At 45.6% G+C, this 25193-nt stretch overlaps 1 protein-coding gene across 1 annotated transcript; it reads right to left on the bottom strand.

The window, feature by feature from the left end:
• Window positions 1–110: 110 nt before the first annotated feature.
• LOC133343254 (NACHT, LRR and PYD domains-containing protein 3-like) lies at window positions 111–24068 on the bottom strand. The gene is made up of 11 exons (XM_061552689.1): window positions 23838–24068; window positions 23251–23318; window positions 22829–22952; window positions 19310–19667; window positions 17397–19083; window positions 15821–15907; window positions 14095–14178; window positions 13063–13149; window positions 12096–12179; window positions 8725–8827; window positions 111–1346 (listed from the first exon to the last, which is right to left on the bottom strand). Exons 3-11 carry the CDS (start codon window positions 22829–22831, stop codon window positions 1293–1295), a joined length of 2547 nt encoding a protein of 848 aa, XP_061408673.1. The 5' UTR covers window positions 22832–22952; window positions 23251–23318; window positions 23838–24068; the 3' UTR covers window positions 111–1292.
• Between the last annotated feature and the right edge of the window lie 1125 nt (window positions 24069–25193).

The raw sequence follows: 25193 nt of genomic DNA on the forward strand, positions 1-25193 counted from the left end.
GCACGGTCGTAAGCAAGCAAGCACGCAAGCAAGCAAGCACGCACGCAAGCAAGCAAGCAAGCGAACTTAATATAAAGGATTTAAAAAATAGATCATGACGTTTCGATCGCAACACAAGTAACCGTCATCAGATGAGATCAACACAGCAGGGAAACTGCTGACGAAGGAGAAAGAGCTGCTGCAACAAGAGGTTGTATAAGGTAGGAGGCAAGCTGCTGATGCAGGCTGCTTCTAAAGGGTAGAAACGGGCGTAGCCCAAGAGTCATAAACGACTGCTGAGCGTGAGACAAGGGGGGGATCTTGCCTCTCACAGCGCATTTGGCAGCGCCGCAGCTTGTGTTACACATATAAATGACATTAACTTGCTAATCCCCCTAATCTCTCTGCCTAATCTCTCCCATCAATATAGTGATAGTCTTCCATTAACACTGCTGTGTGCCATATGCGGGAACGATACTAGTATGCGGGGACGGAAGCTCATTTCATGCTAATCTCTCTCCCTAATCTCTCTCCCGAATCTCCCCCATTAACACAACTGACGTGCTTGCGTACGGGGATGGAATTCCTTTCCAGCTCAGACCCCGCCTGCTTGTCCATCTACATATATATAACGTCTTGTTGTTGTAACAGCTCTCTCGCTGGTTCAGCAGTTCCACTACTGGATACCAAAAATTCCACCTGAGGACGACCGCTTGTGTTGCGATCGAAACGTCGTGATATATTATTTTATTTTTCTATCTACGTGACTTTACCGAAAGAACCAAAGAGTAAGGTAGTATTTTGAATGTAAAATATGACGCATATTTATCGTGTTAAATGTAACTTATATGGTAAATGTATAGAATTAAAAAACTGAGGACACCACGTGATCTGAGACCCGAGATGGGCCGCTTGGGAGACAAGACGGCTATAGGTGTGTCTTTCCGCAGCAGCAGCAGCATTGCGAGTTACAATGCATACAGGAATTTCGCGGTCAACCGCGAATGATTGATCGGCGAACTGTACCTCAATAGATTTGGTGCGAAACAGCAAAAACCGCGATAGCTAAACCTGCAAGAGGGAAGGGTTTGCTATACGTTGTTGTGACCTGCAAAGTGTGGTGATCGGACGGAGTGTTGATGAGACCACACCATCAGTGCCCATGCCCTCTCACCGTTGTTACTGTGTTCCGTTACAGACGCCAATAACTGCGTGAGGTGCCCTCCGGACTCCTGGTCAACGGGAACGCACACCGACTGCTTTGTTAAACCCGTGCAGTACCTAAAGTGGGACTCTGTCGAAGGGCTCATTCTTCACATTGCCGCGATCGTTGGCCTCTTTCTCACGTTCGATGTACTCTTCATTTTCTGCAAGTATAGAGAAACACCAATCGTAAAGGCGTCAAATTTCAAAATAAGCCTCATGCTATTGGTTTGTTTGTTCTGCAATTTCCTCTGCATCTACGTGTTTGTCGGCATACCAAAGCCCTGGATGTGCATTGCCCGACAGCCCTTTTTTGGTGTCAGCTTCTCGTCCTGCTTGTCTTGCATCTTGGTCAAAACAATCTCAATGATAATTGCGTTCAAGCCCAATCAAACCAGGAATGACACATTCCACAGACAAATGACACGTGCAGAAATCCCTATCGTAGCCGTGGTTATTGCCATAGAAGTTGCATTGTGCGTGGTCTGGTACTTCCTAGCATCTCCGAGCGTATTTAGGAATGAAAACATCAAAGCCGACACAATCTTCCTGCAATGCGACGAAGGCTCTCCATTCAACTTTGCGTTTATTATCGCGTATTTGTACGTTTTGGCATTGATTTGTTTAATGCTATCATTCATGGTACGCAAGCTTCCTAATAACTTCAACGAGGGCAAGTTCGTGATGTTCAGTGCCTTAACGTTCTTTATTGTGTGGATTTCATTCATCCCCGCTTACATTCTGAGTAACGAGCACAGGGTCGTTGTTGAGATCATCTCTATCATTCTCTCTGGCTACGGAATCCTTATTTTTCTGTTCTTCCACAAATGCTACATCATTTTGCTTCAACCACAGAAAAATACAAGAGAGCATGTAGATAGACAGTTGAGGAATTATATAGAAAGAGAGGAGTAAGATAATGTTGGAGGAACTGCTGCTACGCCCCCAGTCCAGGTCACAGCTTCATGACCTCCGTGATCTTAGTCATGCCCCCAGTCTACATTTGCGTGGTTAGGTTTATTTTAGGTGGAGCCTGAGACTATCCTGGTCTCGCCTGGCTAAACAAATCCATTTTTTTAAATGTAATTATGACTACGAATCGTATTAATCGAATCGGGTCTGGTTGGCTGAGCGTTCGTTTTTCTCATTGGCTGAGAGAATGATGGGGGTGGGTACGTTTCCTTGGCCGGCACTGCTGTATCTTCTCACCATTAGGCTTTTATTCTAAGTAAAAATCTGCTCCAGGACAAAGAGCCCTATGACGAATCAGCGTTTTATGGGGTCGCGCTAGGCGAGGTCTGCCTGTATGTTCTATGATTCCATCTGCATGCATATGTAATCAAATAATTGTGGATGGGAGTTTTACAGTTGTACCATTTGGATGTATTTCATGCAATTCTAAGAATTTTAATATTTAGTAGTGTGATCATTTATCTAGAACTTTAAATGTTTGTCGGTTGAACTATATTCAATCATTTATTATACTTGTAATTCATGCAGTGTACCCATGAAGTTACATCTATTACTACACTTGTGAAGTATTCGGAATGACGGCAGGAAACCACTTGACGGGTAGCACACTTTTTATTAAACCTTGACTTGTCACGATACAACGTGTAGTCACTATTCCTCACACTACACACACTTCACTTGACACGTGTGGTCACTACCCTTCCCACTACACACTCCACTTGACACGTGTAGTTACTATGGCTCACGCTGCATGCTCACACTGCATGCTCACACTGCATTCCAGCCCCGTAACGTCCGTGGAGCCTCCAGGCCCACCCCAGCTTGGGCGTGGGTCACAACCTCTGGGTCCCGAGGGCCGGCCCTCACACGGACGTTCGGCCCCGGGTCCCAGGGTCCCGCCTCTGGGTCACACAGAGCCCCGGCCCTTACAAGGACAGCGGGACTAGGTGCCGCAGGGCCCTATATCTTCCTCCTCCGTCTTCAGTCTTCGCTTGTCACCAACTCCCCGTGCGCCTGTGCGCACCACCTTATATAGCCCCCGCTCTCGGGAGACGGAGCGTATGCGGACCTCGACGTGAGCATCCCCCTTAGTTGATCAATCCCCGCGCGCTTGCCCCAGGATCCCATTGCTGTCAGCGCGCGTCACCGATACCCAGCCAATCACTGCCTCATAACCCCTGACCCCGCGCTGACCCCTGATCCTTCACTGTCAGCGCGCGTCACCAACACACACAGCCAATCACTACGCGCTGGCACACGATCCCCACCCCAGCGCGTATCACCACTACACTTGTATAGCTATAGAGCATATTCTCTGGGTCTTTCGGTAAAGCCACTTAGAACAAAAATTAACAAAAAACTACGACGTTTCGATCACAACACAAGCAATCGTCATCACGAGAAAAAAATAAAGCTATAGAGCAGTTTGAATTTCCTGGTTGAAATATTGGCAAAATATTTGGTAAATGCATATGGTTTTTAAATCGAGAACCTGTAGTGATCTAACAAGAACAACCGCCATTCGCCACTAAGTGGCGGCGACGTCACCACGACGCTTGTGCCAGGCCATGTGCACCTTGAGGCCACGTGAAGTGTCGAACGCTCGCTGGCAGGTCACGGGGCAGACCCAGGTGCCACGGGTCGCAGGTTACTGAATAGAGTGTCTAACACCTCTACACATGCAAACACAGCTTGTTTGGCTGGATAGAGGCTAAACGGACATGGCACGAGCTAGAGGAGAGTGTAATTTGGAGCTTTCGTGAGTGCAGAAATTACTCTTTGGTTATTTCGGTAAAGTGACGTATAAAGATAAAGTAATAAATTAAGTACTAGCATACGACGTTTCGATTGCAACACAAGCAATCATCATCATCATCAGGTATAAATGAAATAGAAACACAAATCTAGTATACTTATAAATGTAATGTAATACAACAGAGAATCGGATAACATAACAGTCAACACTTAACTGTGTCTGTGTCTTTAAAATTTCACACTTAAATTCAAATTTAGCAATCTTTGGAAGAACGTAATCAACCAGGATATGCGTTAATTGTGTGTTGACCGACCCTCTGTGTTGCATTGCATTACATTTCGAAATTTGCTAGGTTTATTTGATTTAGTGTACTTTCTCTGTCTCCACTCGTTTTGTCGTTCTTATGTTATGCTCTCTCTGTGTATCTCGGCTGTTGTCCCTCTCCCTCTCTGCTTTTGTCTGTTCTTCGTGTTTGTGTCTTGTCTCTCTTTAAAATTTCACACTTAACTTCTAACTTAGCAATCTTTGAAAAACGTAATCACCCAAGCTATGCGTTAATTGTGTGTTGACTCTCTGTGTTGCATTACATTACATTTCGAAATTTTGCTAGGTTATTTAATTCAGTGTGTCTCTCTCCCTGTCTCCTAATTTTTTCAAGCTTTTGCACCGTACCACTCATTGACATGCTAATTTCTCTAACCCTTCCCTCTCTCTCCGCCCCCGCCCCCTCTCTCTATTTAAGGCCTCGACACAGAGACGTGGTTTCTCTGTGTGCCTATGTTTGTCTCTATGTATCTCTGCGATATCTGTCTGCTTATATGTCTGTCTATATGTCTCTGGTTCTGTGTTTTATCTCTCAGGAAGAACGTAATCAACCAGGTAGGTTGTTGACTGTAATGTTGTCCGACTCTCTGTTGTATTACATTACATTTCTAAGTATACTAGATGTGTGTTTCTATTTCATTTATACCTGATGATTGCTTGTGTTGCAATCGAAACGTCGTATGCTAGTATTTAATTTATTATTTTATCTTTATACATGACTTTACCAAAAGAACCAAAGAGTAAAGGAGAGTTCATGGGCGAGCGAGCGGGTGGGTAAGTGAATGGATGGGTGAGTAGGTTGTTGGGTGGGTGGCAGCGGCGAGAGAAAAGATGGACTGATGTGGTATGGGAGGATGTGAAGTTGAATGGACTTGCCGAAGACTGGTATCAGCGGTGTCAAGATTGGCCTCTCAGGAGGAGGTTCGTGAAGGACGCTGCTGGGGAGTTGGAGACAGTCACCCTCCAAGAGGGTAGAGGAGCGATGCTCGCAAAAAGGAGCAGATAAAATTAAGCAAGTTGGCACAGTAGGGAGTAAAGATAGTGCATTTGCCAGTCAACTCAGTCAATCTGTAATAAACCACGACGACGACAATCTGTAACTTGTGTCTTCTTTATTATTTATTCATTCCTTCACAGCTGGACAGCTCCACGCTCTTCACTCTGACACGGCTGCACTCCCATTCCCGCGCGGTTAGATGTTGTCGCTCGTGCCAGCTCACTCACACCCTCTCCCACGCACCCCTGTCGAGCGGCCTGCAAGGAGGAAGCCTCCGGCCCGCCACGTGGCCGCTGGCGTTCCGGATGCGCGAGACGTGGTCCCGCTGCTTGACTCCACACACTGACCCCAAGCCCTGTCCGGCTTTCCCTTATATCCCCTGACCTACGTCACCAAGCCCCGCCTACAGCCACACTCCCTCACGACCCTTCTAGATGGTTACTCCCCAGAGCCTTTAAGCTCCGCCCTTAACTTCGGCTCATCCCTCTGATGGGTTGATGCCCAGGCGGCGGAGCCTATCCCACTGATCGGCGATCGTCGGTGAACTCTCGTATTACAAATCCATCTGGGTCTGTCCCCTGACCTGTCAATAAGCCTTCGACTCTTCACGTGGCCTTGGAGTGTACCTGGCCTGGTACAAGTGTAGTGGAGTAACGCGCGCAGGGTCTGCAAGTGGTGTGCACGCACTCAGGTGCGGAGAGAGACAGCAGCCAGAGGTGACCAATTAAGATGCATAGCGGTGATTGGCTGGCTGCAAATGCAGACACGGTGTAAGCGTCTCGGGGTCTGGAGATTGAGGCATAGCAGCGGAAGCCACAGGCGTGAGGCGACGGGAGGTCGCCAGCTTAATTAATGAGTTAATGAGTGAGGGGATATAAGGCGTTGTGCGGAGACACGCGGGGGAGTTGTGAGTTGGGTTGGTTGGAGTGAAGACAAGTCCGGGCCCTCTCAGCACACCGCGTCCTCTCCAGCGGGGATGCCTGGTCCCCCGCTGGAGGCAAGGGCGAGGATGGAGCAGCGAGGGTAGACAGGCTAGCAGTGGAGAAGCTAGCAGAGTATATGGCGAATGGCTAGCAGTGGAGAAGCTAGCAGAGTTTATAGGCTAGCAGTGGAGAAGCTAGCAGAGTATATAGTAATAGAGAGAGAGCGGAGCGAGAGAAGCGTGGCAGGCGAGCACCGCAGGCGGGAGGGAGTTGCGATGGAGTCACGTGGTGTTGAACACGAGGAGTTCTGTTGAATAAAAGTGACACAGGAGAAAAAGAAAGGTGTCTGCGTGAAATAAAAACACTACACAAGTGCCGTGGTGGCGAATGTCAGCCATTGTTGTTAACCTGTATTGATCAAACGATGATCTCATTATCATAGTTGGTTAACAATGGATTATGCATTTGTGGACACCAAAGTAACAACATGCAATGCGAGTTTTATTTTTACATCTGACAGCCAATGGAGCATTGCTTGATCATTCCTGAGCCAGCAAACTTCGCTTTCCAACGTTGTGGTAATAAAGCATCATATGTTGTCTTTGCGTTTCTGAGTATGGAATTGAAGCCTTTTGTTCCAACATCAAACTAATTGTACCTTAAGTATTAATTACATGCAGTGCAATACACCACAGTTTACAATGACATTCCAATTTAAACTGTTACTGTTTTTTTTGGTCTTCAGACATTTTGGGTTAAATATATGAATCTCTCTTAATCCGCATGTAAATACAGCAAACCCTTGCCCATCGCAGGGGTTGTGTTCTTGAAAATAGCGGCAATTGGAAAATCCACGAACCTCAAACTCAAAGGCATTGTGGGGAAAACTCGGGGGTAGGGTTCACGGTTTGTAATACGACACCTCCTTTTGTTTTACGTTACCCTATCAACCCAAACATTACACAGCAAGTATGTTGATTGTAAAATATTACTTGCTAGTGTCAAATATAGTGCACAGTACTGTACACATATCCGTGTACAGTAGTGTACAGTACACTAATGGAAGACAAATCGTGGGTGCTGAACCGCACTGGAAGCTGGGAACACCACGTGACCTGGGGCCCGCGATGGGCCGCGTGGGAGGCAAGACGGAGACACAAGACGCGGGAAACGTGGTGGTCCGCAGCAGCAGCAGCATCGTCACCGCGAGCAGTGCAGTTACAATGTGAACAGGAATCCGGCGGTCAACCGTGAATGGTCAAGCCGCCACAGGGGCGCAATCGGCGAACTGTACCTCAATAGATTTGGTGCGAAACCACAAAACTGAAATAGCTAAACCCGAGAGAGAAAATGGTTTGCTGTAATATGTTTTACAACGGTGTGAGATCACATTTAATGTAGATCTTCCAGAGTTGACTAGCACACTACTTGTTTGAACGAGCTTGTTTAGACCAGGTATAAATATTACATATTGTGACAAGCATGTCCATACATTCTTAAAATAAAAAAATCACCCCTTCAGTTGAAATGACTTTGTGGGGCCTGATACTAGATGCCCTGCCGAAACACCAACACGCTCTACTTTAAACCTTCAGGACCAGGAAAACCACATTGGCTAACTGGGAAGATCATGAACCCCCCTCGTGGAAACAGTGGCGCAACACTCTTTAAGCCCAAGCAGGAATTGAGTACTTAAGCCACAAGCTTAATGGGAAGGAACGGGAGTTTGAGACCAGGTGATCCCTCCTTCCTACGGAGCCTAAAATGAGGGGCGTGGGCGAAAAAGTCTGGAGATGGGGATGGGTGTAAAGAGGGGATCTTTGAGTGGTGGGAGGTTAGTGCTTAAGCTTCATATGGCACGTATGTTTTTATTTGTAGGGATTAATTTGCTCCCCCCTGTTTCCCCCACTCCCCCGGCCCCTGGTCTTTCCTCAATATGTTAGTTACCTTTCCCCTTCCCCCTTTGCCCTCACCCAATACAAATCTCCACGTACCTGCACGAGGTCCCCACTTGGGTGGGGCAGCGAGCCCAATCCACCCTTCCCTTTGTACGATCCTGCTGCGCCGAATTAGAGTTGCTGTTGGCAGAGTTTATGTTCCCTTCTGATGGTGATTGGCGTATTGTACCGGGCTCGTGCTGTGTTGCAATAGAAACATTTTAAAAAATCTACAAAAATATGCTATGACTTGTCTATTCTGGGCTGGTGGCTCCTCGCAATGGCAAGGTTGGGAGTTTGAATCCTGGTTTGGCGTTGACTCAATCCATCATCCCTCCAGGGTCTCTAAGATGAGTACCACTTTGTGGGGAAGTGAACAGTGGTTGTCCTTCATAGACTCGACCCCACCATAGGAATGTGGAATATCCACCATTGGCTCAAAGGTGTATAAATAGAAGATGACCACCGCCTCAATGCTCATTTGAGCAGCAGATCACTGACTTTTCTGCATGCTGGCTTGAAGCAATATGTGGAATGTTAGACGTCAGCTGGTGCCTTCAACATCGCCGCATTTGAATCGTTCCCCACGTTATAATCATTCACCAAGGTGTCATGCGATTTAGGGACTCTCACTGATGCTGGCGCCGGTCCAATCAGCTGAATGTAGAGCTGCCCTGTCTGCTCCATGTCCTTCAGTCTGGAATAACCTTCTGGGCTGAATTTATTGTCAATTAACCTGCAATGGAGAAAGGGGATGCATGTGAGTGGACATGCCATTAAATTAAGTTAACTGAACTAGGTGTCAGCATGTAAAAATTATACCCATGTGACAGAAGGAGATTAGATTAGAGCCAATGTTGCCATGGGAAAGTCAGCATTGAGGAAAAACACAATACTGCTCACAAGTATTCTTTGGGTCTTTCGGTAAAGTCATGTAGATAGTTTCAAAGTAAAAACTACGATGTTTCGATCACAACACAAGCAGTCGTCATCAGGAAAAGGGGGGTAGCTTCTAAAGGCAAACTGTTTATAACGGTTTAAAATGGGCGTAGCCCAAATGTCAGCAGCATGGGTGGGGCAGCTAATGTTAATGTAAGTGAAGTGACATCGCGGGATGTCACTGTGCTGTGCCAGCCATAGAGAGGCACGGCGTGCGATGTAACGACATCGCGGACACCACGATGATGTGGGTTTAGTACCGGCCCTAGAGGGGCTCGGTGAGCGCTGGTTGCTAGCGTGAGGTGGCACCACGCTTGGCGAACAGTGCCAGCCCTACAGGATAGGGTGTGGGTGTGCCGGGGTTACTAAAGATCATGGCACTGGTTGACCCGAGAGGACACGTGACCGGTTAAGTCTACAAAGGGGCCCTAAGTGGGGGCTAGGGGTGGTCACGTGGTCCCGGTCCAGATCCTGTTCGAGGATTCTGGAAGGTGGTCGTGGCCAAGGAGGGAGGCAGCCATGTCGCATAGGATACAAGCCGGGTTCCCCAGAGAGACCGGCGTTGTTCATCTTGAAGAAGCCTTCGTCTGCGTCCTACGTTCTACCGAGTCTCCAACACGTGGACCTGGACCCAAGCTTTGGTCCGGTTCGTTGTAGCAGTTACGTTGTAATTAGTGTAGTTAGCCTGGTGGTCACCACCACAGGTTGTTATTCTGTTAAGGGGCAGTTACCCTGTGTGTTGGTGTTAAATAAATGTGTTGCCTCCAAGAGTACGTCTGCGACACAGTTGAACTCACTACATAAGTGATGGGCAGCGACCGCGATGGCGGTGGGTTTTCACCAATTAAAGGGCTGCCAGGTAAAAATTAGCATGTTAATGTAAGATCGGTGAGCGGCCTCCACGACGAGCGTGCTGTTCATGAACACAAGGCAAATCTGAAACACGGTAGGAGCAATACCTTGGCCGTGGCTGATCATTGTTTTAATGCAGTGGGCTCACACGATATTGATATCTCTAAGACGAAGGTACTTTGCAAACCCACTGGCTATCAACAAAGATTTGTTCATGAAGCCATCCATATATACAGACAGACAAAATTTAAACCGAGAAGATGGGTACAAACTTAGCAATCATTGGAAGGACGTTATCAACCAGTTTAAGTCATAACTGGCTGTGATGTTCTCATCCTGCCACCTTCTGATGTTAGTTGTTATTTTCGGCTCTGCGATTTTACATTAACAGGTTAAATTTCTCACATAAACACAGCCACCTTCGCGCGCAGTACCTCGATGTGGCGGTGGCTCTGCGATCTTACATTAACATGCTAATCTCTCACATTAACACGCTAATCTCTTACATTAACATGCTAACCACTCACATTAACATGCTAACCCCTTAATTAACATGCTAACCTCTCACATTAACATCGCCACCTCAGCGCGCTCGCCGTGGAGGCCGCTCACCGATCTTACATTAACATGCAAATGTTTACCTGGCAGCCCTTTAATTGGTGGAAACCCACCGCCATTGCGGTCGCTGCCCGTCACTTACATTAACATCAGCTGCCCCACCCATGCTGCTGACATTTGGGCTACGCCCATTTTAAACCTTTATAAACAGTTTGCCTTTAGAAGTCAACCCCCTTTTCCTGATGACCATCGCTTGTGTTGCGATCGAAACGTAGTTTTTGTTATTTTTCTTTGAACCTATCTACGTGACTTCACCGAAAGACCCAAAGAATATGAATTCCTGCAGCCACGAAAGCTTTAAGTCGAGATGTAACTGCTCAGAAGATGAAAGAGCATAGTTCATGAAGAGACTCATGGAGATCCCAGTATGGAGTGTATAGGAAACCCTTGCCCATCACGGGAGTTACATTCTTGAAAATACCAGCAATTGGCAAATTCGCGATCTGCAAGCTCAAAAGCATTACAGGGAAAACTTGAGGTTTGGTTGACGGTTCGTAATACGATACCGCTTCCTTTTATTAGATGTTACCCTATACCAAACCAAACATTAAACAGGAAGTATTTTGAATGTAAAATATGATTAATATTATATTCTTTGGGTCTTTCGGTAAAGTCACATAGATAGGTACAAATTCATAAAAATAATAAATATTTAATATTATTATAATACATATTTTATATTATTATTATTTTGATTAATTTGTACCTATCTACGTGACTTTAGACCCAAATAATATGAATTCCTGCAGCCACGATAGCTTTAATTCATGATTAATATTTTTGTAGCATTAAATCTAACTTGTACAGTAAATGTCAAGGTTTTTTTTATTAAGTGTATACGACTGTACACTACAAGAAAAAAATCGCGGCCGACTGAACCTCACTGCCTCCTCACTGGAGACTGGGAACACCCCGTGACCTGGGACCCGCGATGGGCCGCTTGAGAGACAACATGGGGATATAAGACGGCATGTGTGTTATAGCAGCAGCATCATCATTAGCTTGAGCAGTGCAGTTACGTTGCATACAGGAATCTTGTAGTCAATCGCGAATGGTCGAGCCACAGAATGAGACAAATGTATATCGTGTACACTATTGTACATGTTTACGTGTACAGTGGGCTCATGAGGTTGTTGTCTACAGCAATACAAACGTGGACTCTCGACACACAAGTGACGCACACAAAGATGCCGTAAAAAAGACTGAGGAAGAGCAAGGCACGCCGTGTATCACTACTACAGTCGCAGTACTACAGTACCAGCTTCCCCAACCAATGCTGCCAACACCCACGCCAACTCAGAAAAGTGGTCTGCCACGCGCGAGACTCCTTGCGTTACAGCAGCGCGCCTCGCGTTTAGAGAAACACGTTCCGCAAAAAAACATGTGAAAGGGAAAATGTGTAGTGTGAACGCCACACGTTAAACAGGGATTTACTGTATACATTTTAACAATCTATTGAGATTTGCCGGAAATGTGTAAGCGTTTAACGATGTGGCTATGAGCAAAACATGACAAATATGCAGGACTTGAAATTTTGTTAAAATTAGACATTTCATCTTGGAATGCAAGCAGCAGCACATGCCACACAGACTCACGAGACCCAGTCGAAGCAATTGTTAGTGGTGAGGATTTGATGCAGGGCAGGAATTGACTTGTCCGTCAGCGAACATTTGTTCAAGCTGTGGAGGTGGAAAAAAAGAGAGTTCATCATCAATTAAAACCATGCACAGTGCTGCTGTGCCTGCAAGTAAATCTCTCAAGGATTGAAAAACACGTCATTCCAAAAAGAGTGTTCATGAGAGGGGCGTTACAACATTATTTAATTGCACAATCATGCATCCCTGTGTCCGGTCTCACTGATCAATATTTAGTTATAAATTAGTGTTTAGTCTCATATCATCCATGATCAAATGGTGAAGAAAGCACGTCGAGAGCAAGACTAGACACAGAAAGGTGAGTTTATGACTCAAGGGTATGTTAAGTCCATCCCTTAACCTCCGATTAACATGGTTGGCTATGTACAGTGCTAAATAAGTTGAACATAAATACGTACGTAGATTCATGCGTGGTTCTTCCATTAGGAAACACTTCGCAACACGTGGAACGCGCTCGTTACAACGCAGAAGGCCCGCCGTTATAACGCGTAACGCACACTTTAGTAACACGGTTTCTGGTCAACGACGAACTACTTTATTGAGTTACGTGGCTGAGCGGTATGATACAGTACGTGGAAGGAAACAGTAACGCGACGGCGTAGCCTCAGTTATTTGTCCTGCCATCTCACTGTGTGTGCTTACAGGAACTCATCGTACAGTCCTGTGGAGAACAATTCAAAAATACCAATAACAGAATAACGCAGAAACATTATGACGCAAGCTACACAAATGGGTAATAAGGGATTTATAGCAAACCCTTAGCTATCATGGTTTTATGCCAAATGTGTTAAGGTACAGTTTGCGCCTCTGACTTTGCGGATCAAGAATTTGCCGATTGCAGCAATTTTCGAGAACATAACCCCCTCGATGGGCAAGGGTTTGCTGTATAAACGTGTTGAGAACTCACTAGAGCCGTTCCAGTCTCATGGGATGTGTCTGCATCTCCTGAGCAAGATCCTCCATTGCTTTGTCCCCCAGGTCATTTCCGGAAAGCCTACAGACACAAGCAGCTTGTTATAGTCATTATTGTCTATTCAAATGACAGTTGCTGAGCACAGGGCCCAAATACCCAGAAGTGACCAGCAACAGCAGCAGTGGAGGTATTATGCAAATTATTTAATACGTTTCTTGAAATGAGCAAGTTTGAAGAGTAATAATGGCATAAGTATCTATGAATAGGCTTTATCCCTTCCGGAAATAACACAGGTGTTCAGATGTTCAAACACCAAATAGACACCTATTACAAGGCATCAAGTCTGCATTAACCACACATCATGTGGTTAAACTTGCAATTATGCTTTTATAATAATGTCTGCATTGTCCCTGAGACTGATTGGCCTGCACGAGAGACCGCCTCCTTTACTTCACATTGCGGTAGCGCTGTGAGAGGAGTGATGAGGAGCAGGGCAATAACGGTGTCTACGCCATGTCTCAGCACAATGTAATGTCTGGGAACATCAGTGGCCACGACGACAAGAAACTTAAAGAGTGGGAGACAGTTACCAAGATGTCCATTTAAAATGCAACTATTCTAACGAAAGTAACCTGAAAGCTTCGATTTAAAGCTTTCGTGACTGCAGGGATTCATCTTCTTGTTTCTTTCGGTAAAGTCACGTAGAAGGGAAGTAATAAAATAATAAAAATAAAACATAATAAAACAATTCTCACGACGTTTCGGCTACAACGCAAGCAGCCGTCTTCAGGTGAAGACGGCTGCTTGCGTTGTAGCCGAAACGTCGTGAGAATTGTTTTATTATGTTTTATTTTTATTATTTTATTACTTCCCTTCTACGTGACTTTACCGAAAGAAACAAGAAGATGAACCTGAAAGCTTTTTGTAAAAAATTATAATTTGGCAGCAGAAAGATGCAAACATCCACTTTAGCTGTCTCAAGTCGCACACAATGGGTTATGGAGATCGTTGTGTCTGCATGCTTACATGAGCGTTTTAAGGTTTGGGTTTAAGGTGATGATGTTCCAGAGAGCCGGGATCGACTTGGAGGTGAGGCAGCACGAGTCCATGCTGGAGACAAAGGGCAGACAAGGTATTGTAGATTTATACTGAAAGTAACTTCGATGAGTCCTCAATTAACGTGTGGCATTCACACAACGCGTTTTCGCTCTAACGTGGTTCCTCCACAAGGGAACACTTTCGCACAACGTGGAACGCGACAGTGATATCGCGGAATGCGTACACCGTTATAATGCACAACGTGCCCATTATAACGAAGAACGTGCACCGTTATAACACGGAAAACACCCGTTATGAGGAACGTGCACCGTTATAACGCGGTTTCTGAGTGGTCGACGACGAACTTCTTTCTTGAGTGGCTCAGCGGTACGATACAGTACGCGTAGTGATACAATAATGTGGCGGTGTACCCTCAGTTATTTGTCCCGCCACAGTACTCTGTGTGGGTACTGCATATCACGCCAAACTTTATCGAAAAGTACCGCTTAATACAGCACTTTTCTGGATTGTATCTACCAGATTAAACGAAGACTTATTGTACAAGTTTTAACATCATCCAACACATAACGTGCTGTTTCATTAATTAAACGTTGATTATACGCACACACACGCGAAAGTCTTGAGCCTTGCACGAGTCCCCCCTCTCGTATGTGTAGCTTATTCACGGTATTGTGAATGACACTGAATTTGTTCATAATATAGGTTTTTTTGGGTTAGATCGCGTTCATATAAATGTGTCGTTAAACCCGCCACCACCTGACACAGCCAATTAGTAAGGTTTGTCACGTAGACAGAACATGCCAATTCGTTACTGATGCAATGACAGGGTGTCACCTGTCGGCCAGGAGGGGTAATCACGGGTATGGGCGCGTTATATAATAACCAACTAGAAGGGGGGGGTGGGCGTATCTGGCTTAAAGGTAAAAGGCGGGGTTCATCGGGAAGCTCCGGGAACCTGCTCGAAAGTTCTAGAAGGGGGCGTGGCCGGAGGCGGGGCCTGGCCACGCCGGGAAGTATATAGGGGGGACGTAACCGAATGATCGGGGCTGTCGCGGAGTCCCGGGTCCTGGCTGCGTCGCTGCTCGCTGTCATCCCTCTTCGTCGTCTGGCCGCATGGCCGATCCTCTGCATGGCTCCTATCATCGTCATCGCTATATTAGTCAGCCAGCTATGTAGTTAGACGCTGATGATGGGGCTGTGTAGAAAGGTCGGCTGTGTCTAGCTATGTAGATACGTTTATATATATCGCCCAGTGTTCGTGCCCAAGTATGAGAAATAAATAAGAAGCCCTGCAGTCACGAAAGCTTTAAATCGAAATTTAAGAAGCCCTCTATACGTTGTGTCTCAGAAGTCGCTCATTACACGAGTACAGCACACTGGTGTGTTGGAGAGGAAATCCACAATATTTACAATCTGAGTACGGCGTTTCGCCAGTAATTACAACTAGCAGAATCAGATGACAGCCAGATTTGTTCAAACATCCTTCTGTTTCGTTCCTTAAATAGAGGGATAGATGTGATGACAACACTTGTGAGCCCTTCACGTCTGAAGGGGGGGATTAATGAATGCATATAAATTACAATGGGTATCCATTGCCGGTTTGGTTATTCATATGGTAATCAACGTACATTATGCATGTACATTGTTATCACATTGTTATCAGCATATGACAGGTGACACACACAGCACTCACATTAATGCCTGCAGATGTCCACTGCTCTCTTCCATATACTTGGCCATGAGCTCTACTCCATTATCTCCAAATGATTCACTTCCAAACCTGAACATCAATAATAGTGCAATGCTTTACCATCGACCACCACTACACCACCACCATTGCACATGACATCCCTACAACCAGGGTATCGTCCTTCACACCAGCAAAATCTGCACACTGCTAGAGCCCACATTGACAATAACAGAGATGACTGGTGCACACGCATGCTTATATTAACCAAGTAACTATCGCAGCAACGCATTCACGTTAAACGTGCATTGTGGTACTATTTGGCACTTGATCGTGCTTGGCTGAATAAAATTGTCAGCGAGACTACACTGCGCATCAACAAGACAATAAACCCCAGTGGATGTCATTTAACAAGGATCCACTGAGGTATTTTCAAAGAATACTTCCTTTGAACAGTTATTATTTAATTTTGATGCGTAAGATTTGATCATTGTACAACAGTACAGGCTATAACATGTCACACAGGATTTTGTATGCACAGACTTATGTGAACAGTGAACTTTATTAACTTCACTTCAGACGAGTACGGCAAGTCTTTGTTCACACGAGTTTTTTCTGTAACGTAGTTCTTCCATGACGGACGCACAATGGCGAACACGCACCGCTATAACTTGGAACACGCACCGCTATAACTTGGAACACGCACCGCTATAACGCGGTTTCTGAGTGGCTGAGGCGTGATACAGGACGGATTGTATAAGGGACTATTATTGTATCGGGGACTTTACAGTAAGTCCTCGTTTAACGCGGTAGATGTGTTCGTGAAAAGTGCCACGTTAAGTGAAAAGCAAAAACTCTTTCCCCATAAATGCAACATTCACGTTTGGCGAGATACAATTCACACACACAGCAAAATGGCGAGACAAATCATTGATGGTACGTCGCCGCGTTACTGTATCATTCTGTGTACTGTATCAAAAAGTGTTCCCACACCTCCAATTAGTACGGTTTGCTACGTATGGTGCGAACAAAGTTCAACACGTATCGCACAGCTGCGCAGCTCAAGAAAGTAGTTTGCCGTCGACCGCTCAGAAACCGCATTATAATTGGCGGGGGTTCCAAGTTATAACGGATTCAGTAGATGTCATAACGGCACACATTACACGTCATAACGGCACACATTACACGTCATAACGGCACACATTACACGTCATAACGGCACACATTACACGTCATAACGGCACACATTACACGTCATAACGGCACACATTACACGTCATAATGGCACACATTACACGTCATAACGGCACACATTACACGTCATAACGGCACACATTACACGTCATAACAGCACACATTACACGTCATAATGGCACACATTAAACGTTATAACGGGACACGCGTTTCACGTTGTGCGAGAAGTGTTCCCTAATGAAAGAACCGGGTTATAGCAAAAACGTGTTGTGTGAACACTAAACGTTAACCGAGCACTTAACATACCTTATGCCTACCACACCAAACATTACATCCATGACATTTCTGAATGAAACCGCTAACAACTTGTCTCAATGCTGCAACTCACCACAGCTCGTGACATCTCTGTATCGTGGGCTGCAGCCTCACTAATTCTTTGTCGCTGATGCCACACTCCCACAGGTTTAGTTTCTCAAGAGGTCTGTTCCGACTCTGCAGGACGTAAGAGAGGGCTGTGCAGTCGAACGGGCTGAGTGGAGTATGAGACAGATCCAGCGACTCTCTTGTCTGCATGATCTCGCGAATGGCGTCGGGGTCTTGCAGCTCGTACAGGCAGTGCAGGAGGCTAATGAGCCTGCGCTTGTTGGGGTCGCTGGCCGTCATCCTGCGTTTGAGCCACTGGATGATCTCACGCTGGGAGTCCGTGGATGGGCGGTCGAGGATTTCGGCGAGCGTTTTCCAATGAATGCGTGACGCTAATCCGGTGAAAAACTTCTGAAAGATGTCAAACCGTCCATCAGAACACCTCTCCATTTCCTCAATGACAGCAGGAACTGGCAGCTTGGGCTGTGGCAGATACACGGCCAGAGACGCGAAGTACTCTTGAATTGTCAGGTGGGAGAACGAATAGCTCTTGGAGACAATAACGCCTTCGCATTTGAAAATCTCACTAAGAAAAGTTTCCTGCACGCGATCGGAATCGATGCTGAATTCTTGCAGGTGCATTTCGCTGAACAGCTGATTGTTTTCCTGAACGCCTTTGAAAGCCATGTTGGCCAGCCCTCTTATCGTCTCCTTGGCGTTGATGGCGTTCTTACCACCGCAGCCATCGTTGTGGTGTCGAACGAGAACAAACGTGTACTTTGTGAAAAGGTCGGTCATGGAGGTCAGCATGAATATGTCAGATTTGCGATCTTTCAGGTACGACTTGAGAGTGATGGCTGCTATCTGGCAAAAAGCCGGGTTGCAGCACAGAATGCTGAGGATCTCGTACTGCTGCAACATGCCGTGCGCCTGTCTTCCCAGGGCTTCATCTCTGAGGAATTTACAAAAGAACTTCTCGCGCTCTTCAGGCGAGAAGCCCATGATCTCCGAACTTCGTTTGATCTTAATGGAAGCGAGCTGCTGCAGGGCGATGGGTCTGGTTGTCACCAGAAACGAGGCGCCCGTCAGAAGCCTTCCCTCCAGTAGGCCGGCAAGAATCGCCTCCACGCTCCTCCTACTGTTAGGGTCGCTGCAGGGTCTCTGAAAGTCAAGAGGCTTCGCAAACTCATCCAAGCCATCCATCACGAACAATGTCTCCTTCGCGTTGGAAAATATCGTGTCCGCTTCATCCCCCAAATTGTTATGCAACTCGACAAACACTTCTCGGAGTGTGGTCTCTTCAGCATAGTGGTTTAGATCTCTAAATCGAATGTATATCACATATTGGAAGCTACATGAGAATACTGGCTCTCCAGAGAGCAAGCGGTGCACTATAAAGTTGCTCATTGTGGTTTTACCACTGCCTGCAGTGCCCACGAGCAACACTATCAATGGTCGCTCTTCCTCAATGGGGTCAAACAGCTGATTGTGTTTGAACCCATCTCTCTTCATTCGCTGTACAATGTTCTCGTGTGCGTTGAGTCTGACTTCACTCTCGTGTTGTTTGTTTTCATCCACGTAATCATAAGTCACCAAGATGGGCTCCACACACTGCTCTTTGATGGAAATGTGCTCTGTGGGCCTGGCATCATAGCTTCTCATGATCGAAGTCCTTTCCTTCAAGTATTCTTTGTAGATTTTCAAAATGCAACCTAATCCACAACGAGATATAGATTTCAATAAACAAGTTAACATACGAAAGAATATATAAAATAAGTCCTCGTTTAACGTGGTAGATGTGTTCCTGAAAAGTTCTGCGTTGCGTGCAAAAATGCAAAAACTCTTTTCCCATAATGTAACGATAAAGTTTGGCGAGATACTCTGAACACACACACACCCCGTAATGTGTACTACTGTTCAGACCCCCAGGGCACTCACTCTTTACGGACAGGAAACCCATCGTGGCCAGCATGGACTCGTTCCGCGTGAACCACGCGTCCAGGCCGCTGACCGTGCAGCACAGCGGAATGAGCACGTGCGCCACGAAGCTCCGGCAATCCGACTCCTCCTTGGCAGTAACTCTGTCGATCAGTTGCCGCATCTGCTCATGGGGGTCTTTCACCCTGTTCAGGGTGCGATACTCTGGGGGCTGAACTATGCCCCGCTCATCTGAGAGTGTGAGCACGGACAATGGCTTTCTGGACAGGCAGCTTTCCAGCTCCACGCGGTGTTGACGAAGGAACCTGCAGACCGGCATGTCCACTGCCATTTGTGCCATGTTACGCTTCAAGGGTAGCTGTAGATCAGAAAAAAGTATCCAAATTATTTCTATAGCACACACACACACCACAACACCAGGCGGAATACATGAGCAATGCTGAACTCGAACGGGGAAGTGACAAAGACCCCCCCTATAGTCTTAGCAGGATTTTGGGGCCGGTGTTGTTAGTGAGTAGCAGCTATGAAGGCCGGGATGCTACACGAAGGGGTGAGTGGCCAACACCATGCCCGGCCGTCTTTGTCTCCCTCGTGGCAATGTGTACACATCGCACCAAGTACTCATTTGAGGCTGAGTTGACCTAGGGGTGGCCCAGGACCAGTTCAAGTAATCGTCACTGGTGTTGGTGGCCGTGAGCGATAATCGAACTCGGATAGCTGCTTTCGTAGCACAGCGCGTTAACTCGCTATTCTAAACACACAGATACATCCATATATTTAATAAGTCGCCCTGTAGTTCAATACTGTATCTGCTTGGCCAGCAATGCAGCACTGTATTGCTCATCATAGAATTGCATATAGCATAGCATAATCATAGCATTGCTGACAGTCATTTTACTCCCGTTGCAACCAACCAAAAAACGTAATATTTAGAATAACAAAAGCAAGTAAAACATACCTCGTTAATTTGAGTGAAAGCTTTTGTAATATACACAATAAACAGAAAGCATGGGAGCTGCAACCGAAACGGCAACAGCAGCGCAATTATAACAGCAGCAGCACTCATTGAGCAGCTATGCAAACAGTGTTACCTGAATATCCGCTACTGTACTGCGATGTTCCACTGACTTGCATACGGGAGGATATCGACCACAGACAGAACTCATAAGACACACACGAGGCAGTGGCCTACTCCGCATATCAGTCATCAAAGACCCACCAGGCTATTGCATGATAATATGGTAAGTCCGTATTATCGTGTTCACACAACGCGTTTTCGCTATAACGCGATTCTTCCATTAGGGAACACTTTTAGCAGCACGCACACCGTTACAACGCGCAGCAGCGCTCCCGTTAGAACGCGCAGCGCTCCCGTTATAAGGCGCTTTCCGAGCGTAACAGAGATAGAGTAATGCGGAATGATGCAGTTACGCGGCAGACCCTCAGTTATTTGTGCCGCCATCTCACGGTGTGCGTACATCGTATCTCGCCAAACTTTATCGTTATATTATTTAGGTCAAATTGTTTTCGCGTAATGCGGCACTTTTCGAGGACTTGAGCTGTGCAGCCTCCAAGGAGGAAGCAAGACTCGGAAATTCAAAACTGGCCCAAAGTGTATTTCTAGCTTCAGCAATCCACGAGGACAGCATCTTATTAACGTCGTCCCAACGTGGCTGGACTGCAATTTAGTTGCCCTGGAATTGCTGGCAACAGACAATTGAGACAACCATAGCGGCAATGGAGGTAACAGGTCACGCGCACTCTGGCGGGTCACCCATGAGGGGTTCGTGCCCCAGCAAAGGCGACTGGGAAACGTTGCTCCAGAATCCCGAGAGACCGATTCACGAACCCATCGTTGTCCGTGATTTATTTCGTGTCAGCGCCGCAAGGCATTGACGTTGCCTAATGCAGGCAGGCCTTGCTTAGCGTGACCTCGTAGAGCGCTCTGCCTCCTGGAGAACATTTTTACCAAAACTAATTTAAATAAAAACTTTATCGACAAAGTGCTGACGAATGAGAACACGCAGCAGCGCAGGCCGAGGAACGTACCCGCCCCCATTATTCCCTCAGCCAATGAGAGCGATGGATGCTCTCAGCCAACCAGACCCCACCCCCCGCGATCCGATTAGCACGAATCGTGGTCACGACGACTTTTTTTGTTAAATAAAACAGGACCCTGCGGGGTGGGCTGGTAGGAACGAATAACCAAAGAATATAAACATAATGTATTATTACACTTGTTTAGCCAGGAAAGCCCCACTGAGTCTAAAGGTTTTTCTAGGGTCCTGCCAAGTGTTTGCAGTAGGGGGCGATGTTGCAACACCTAATCGGACGATACGAAGGGAGAGTTTGAGGCCTAGTTCTAGGCTTTAGGCCTAGCTGTAGGTTTTAGGCCGCTGTGAGTTAATTTTTAATTTAAATGTTTTAATTATTTATGTAAAAGCCTTAAATGTAAATGTTTCTATTTAAAAACATCAGGGAATGTAACATTGTTAAACATTAACTCCCTTTCACACACGCGGGGGTACGATACGAAGGGAGAGTTTGAGGCCTAGGTCTAGGCTTTAGGCCTAGCTGTAGCCTTTAGGCTGCCGTGAGTTAATTTTATATTTAACTGTTTTTATTATTTATGTAAAAGCTTTACATTTAAATGTTTCTATTTAAAAGCATCGGGGAATGTAACATTGTTAAACATTAACTCCCTTGCACACACGCGGGGGAACGATACGAAGGGAGAGTTTGAGGCGTTGTTCGAGGCTTTAGGCCTAGCTGTAGGCTTTAGGCCGCTGTGAGTTAAATTTTAATTTACAAGTTTTAATTAAAAGCTATCTCAGGGAATTATAAGGGAATGTTACACTTGTTTAGCCAGGAAAGCGTCACTGAGTCTAAAGGTTTTTGTAGGGTCATGCCAAGTGTTAGCAGTAGGGGGCGATGTTGCTACACGGACGGACGGACGGACGGACGGACAAACGGACGGACGATATAATCTATTGTAGGCTGGTCAACTTCGTTCCTACCAGTAAAATTTCACCTGAAAGAAACTTCACCACAGAGATGTATTTGTATTAAATGTGTACCTTCTGTATTATTAGCGCTATTACCAATATTGCTCATACAAAAGACAATACTGTCTGGAACGCATCCCCATGTAGTACACAATGGTACAGTATAATTAATTAGCGCTTTTAGCGCTTATTGGATTAGCGCTCACTTCTGCCGCGTTAAACGAGGACTTAATTTATGAAAGTACATTATAAATATAGAAATAGGCTCACGGACAAATTAGTAAGGATAAAATGATATGTATATACGGCATAATTACAATTAGTCATGTAACCTCTATTCACGACAGCAAAATCTCTTGTCCAGCATCTATGGGGAATGGAGAGGTGCCAGTGATCTGAGAGTTATACTTATGGTTCACGAAATTAACAAAAGTCCATACAACTTTTCTAGAAACTAAGCCTACATTTAAAAAATTATACAAGAAATAACATACAATTGTATAGAGGTACTCACCATTCAGCTGTGGAACATTCCAAGTTGATTGTGGAGGACTGGTGGTGGGGGGGGCCCTTTAGAGTAAAGAGCAGCACCGTCCTCTGCGTTCAGACCGCCGCCAGCGTCACCACTTGGCAGTGCCCTGAAGCTCCCGTAAACAACAGATGGAAAAGCGCACGGCAAGATGCCAGGTGGCTGTCGGAATTTGTCTGTATACGTGAAAGAAAATTTGTATTCCTGTCTGTGACAGATGCCAGTTAATAGAGCATGCTGGAGGGTAACATGCCTGGTAACAGACCGTTTGCTGCACCAGGTAAAAAGACATCATTGAAATTGCCACGAGTCGTGTTAAATTTACTTCCGTGAATACCGTACCAGGCGGGACGGATCGTATTCACAGATGCCTGGAGCGCACGAGCGCAGTGCGTGAAGTCACTCACGTTGGGATTCCGGTTTCATCTCACGTTCTGCCGTCCGGCTCTCAGCCCGAAATCCGAGATTCCAATGTCTAGACAGATGATTGAAGCGACAGTCATTCCGTTATTTGACTACTGTGATGTAGCAGCATTTAGGGTTGCTCCTTTAGTTCATTCAAACAAACTTTACTCGGTTTATCGTGCTACATTAGGATCCACAGTGGATGCTCCATACATGTATGCACGGTATGTAGAACTTCTTTCGCACCGTACATAGACAACCGTGCTAATCGGACCTCCTCTGTACCACCATGTCCTTCGACATGAGAAGCCATTTTCACCTTAGGGCTATTTTCATTTTCAAGGTTATTGTCGGTAGATCTGCTCTCTATTTGTCTGACCTGTTGTTATTACTGTTGGACAATCATACAAATCTGCGATGCGCGTCTGTCTATTAATAGTTCCCAGATTTCTAACAAAATGTACACTTAAAAGCTTTTAACGTAGCTGCCCCAAAGTTTTGAAACGACCTAGTTTCGTCTCGTCATGTCCTCATTTCAACGATTATTAAAAGTGTAAATGTAATTTTACAACAGAATTTCTATTATTACGTTTTTTAAAACCTGTAATTGTGGAATAGTCTGATGTCTGCTGGCCGAGTCGCCCTTGAAAAAGATCTTCTTAGCTCAATGGGCTTTACTCAATGGGAAATACACTCCTGATTTTGATCTGAACGCCGATCTGTCACCGTCCAAGCATCCCAAGCTTTCGCGCTGCAAATCCGGTGCTATGATTCTGAATCACGATCATTGTGTCCCGAGTCCTTAGGCCTGGGCTTTGAATCCCTGAGCTGTGAGGGTCTCTGTCAAGCTGCGTGGTGCTGCAACGCAATATATAGCTCTGCACATGCCAAGCGCAAACCCACCTTTAGCGAAATACAAACATTACAGGATGACTGGAAGGGTGTGCAAAGTCGTCACAGTTACAACCTCTGGGCAAACTTGACAGAACACGCAAGTCCAAATATCTATGGATGGATAAGGCGATTTGCATAAGCACAGAAAATAAAGTAAATACAATAACATTTGTATTTCCACAAATATAACCACAAGACCAACAACACGTATACCCTTTGAGTATATTTTGCACAAGCATGGATTATACACAATGTCTAAGGGTTATTTTTGAAACGTAAATCATTCTGGTTACTCGAAATTTTTTGGGATGATCATATTTCTTTGAGATGAAATATAATCTTCATTAAATATGCGATTACAGTACTGTACTTTCTTCGTATGAATCTTCGACATAAGACCTTAACTTATAAGCCTGTCAGTGGCCATCAGTGATGAGATCAGTTCACATGCAGGTGGTGCTGGTTGTACTGGTGCATCTCAGGATCGTAATAGGTGGCAGTTTATGTATTTTAATTTCTTTATCCCGGAAGAATCCGATGATCTATGAAGCTCTTTTTCACAGATGTCCAGTGGAAGTGGGCAGTGACGTAGGTTGGTAATTATCTAGCAGTCGATTGATCACGGCTCCTGCGGTTATGATAAGAGCCCATTGAAACATTTAATAAACGTCTCGTTTTCAAGGGAGACCCGTTTCAAAACATACAGAATTGTGAAAGCACAGGCGGTACAATCAAACTGAACCACATGAGCGCAGATTGGACTTCTCTCTTTTTTTAATACTTGATCATGCAAAAGCAACATAAAAATATGCTTTTTTTTTTAAAACATGCTGCTTTAAGCAGTTTACATTGCCTGCTATTACAGATTAATTGAAAATGCGGACATCGAAAAAGGAAATGGAATAATATCTGAAGTGTGCAAAGTAGCCAAGGGGCATGATTGGAATTCCATTAAGCCCTCAACGCCTGGTGTTCACACAACACGTTTTCGCTATAACGCGGTTCATCTACTCGGGAACACTTTTCTCACCATGCGGAATGCGCCCATTAT

Source organism: Lethenteron reissneri, chromosome 17 (assembly GCF_015708825.2).
Source record: "Lethenteron reissneri isolate LAM-NWPU_2019-01 chromosome 17, ASM1570882v1, whole genome shotgun sequence".
Lineage (NCBI taxonomy): Eukaryota > Metazoa > Chordata > Hyperoartia > Petromyzontiformes > Petromyzontidae > Lethenteron > Lethenteron reissneri.

Excerpts from the sequence above, each read along its gene's own strand:
- LOC133343254 (XM_061552689.1), bottom strand. Across the intron at positions 12,180-13,062 it reads ATGAGACTGGAACGGCTCTA|CTTGAACAAATGTTCGCTGA; the intron begins GTGAGTTCTCAA and ends CCACCTCCACAG. Across the intron at positions 1,347-8,724 it reads TTGGACCGGCGCCAGCATCA|AAAATGAAGAGTACATCGAA; the intron begins GTGAGAGTCCCT and ends CTATACTTGCAG.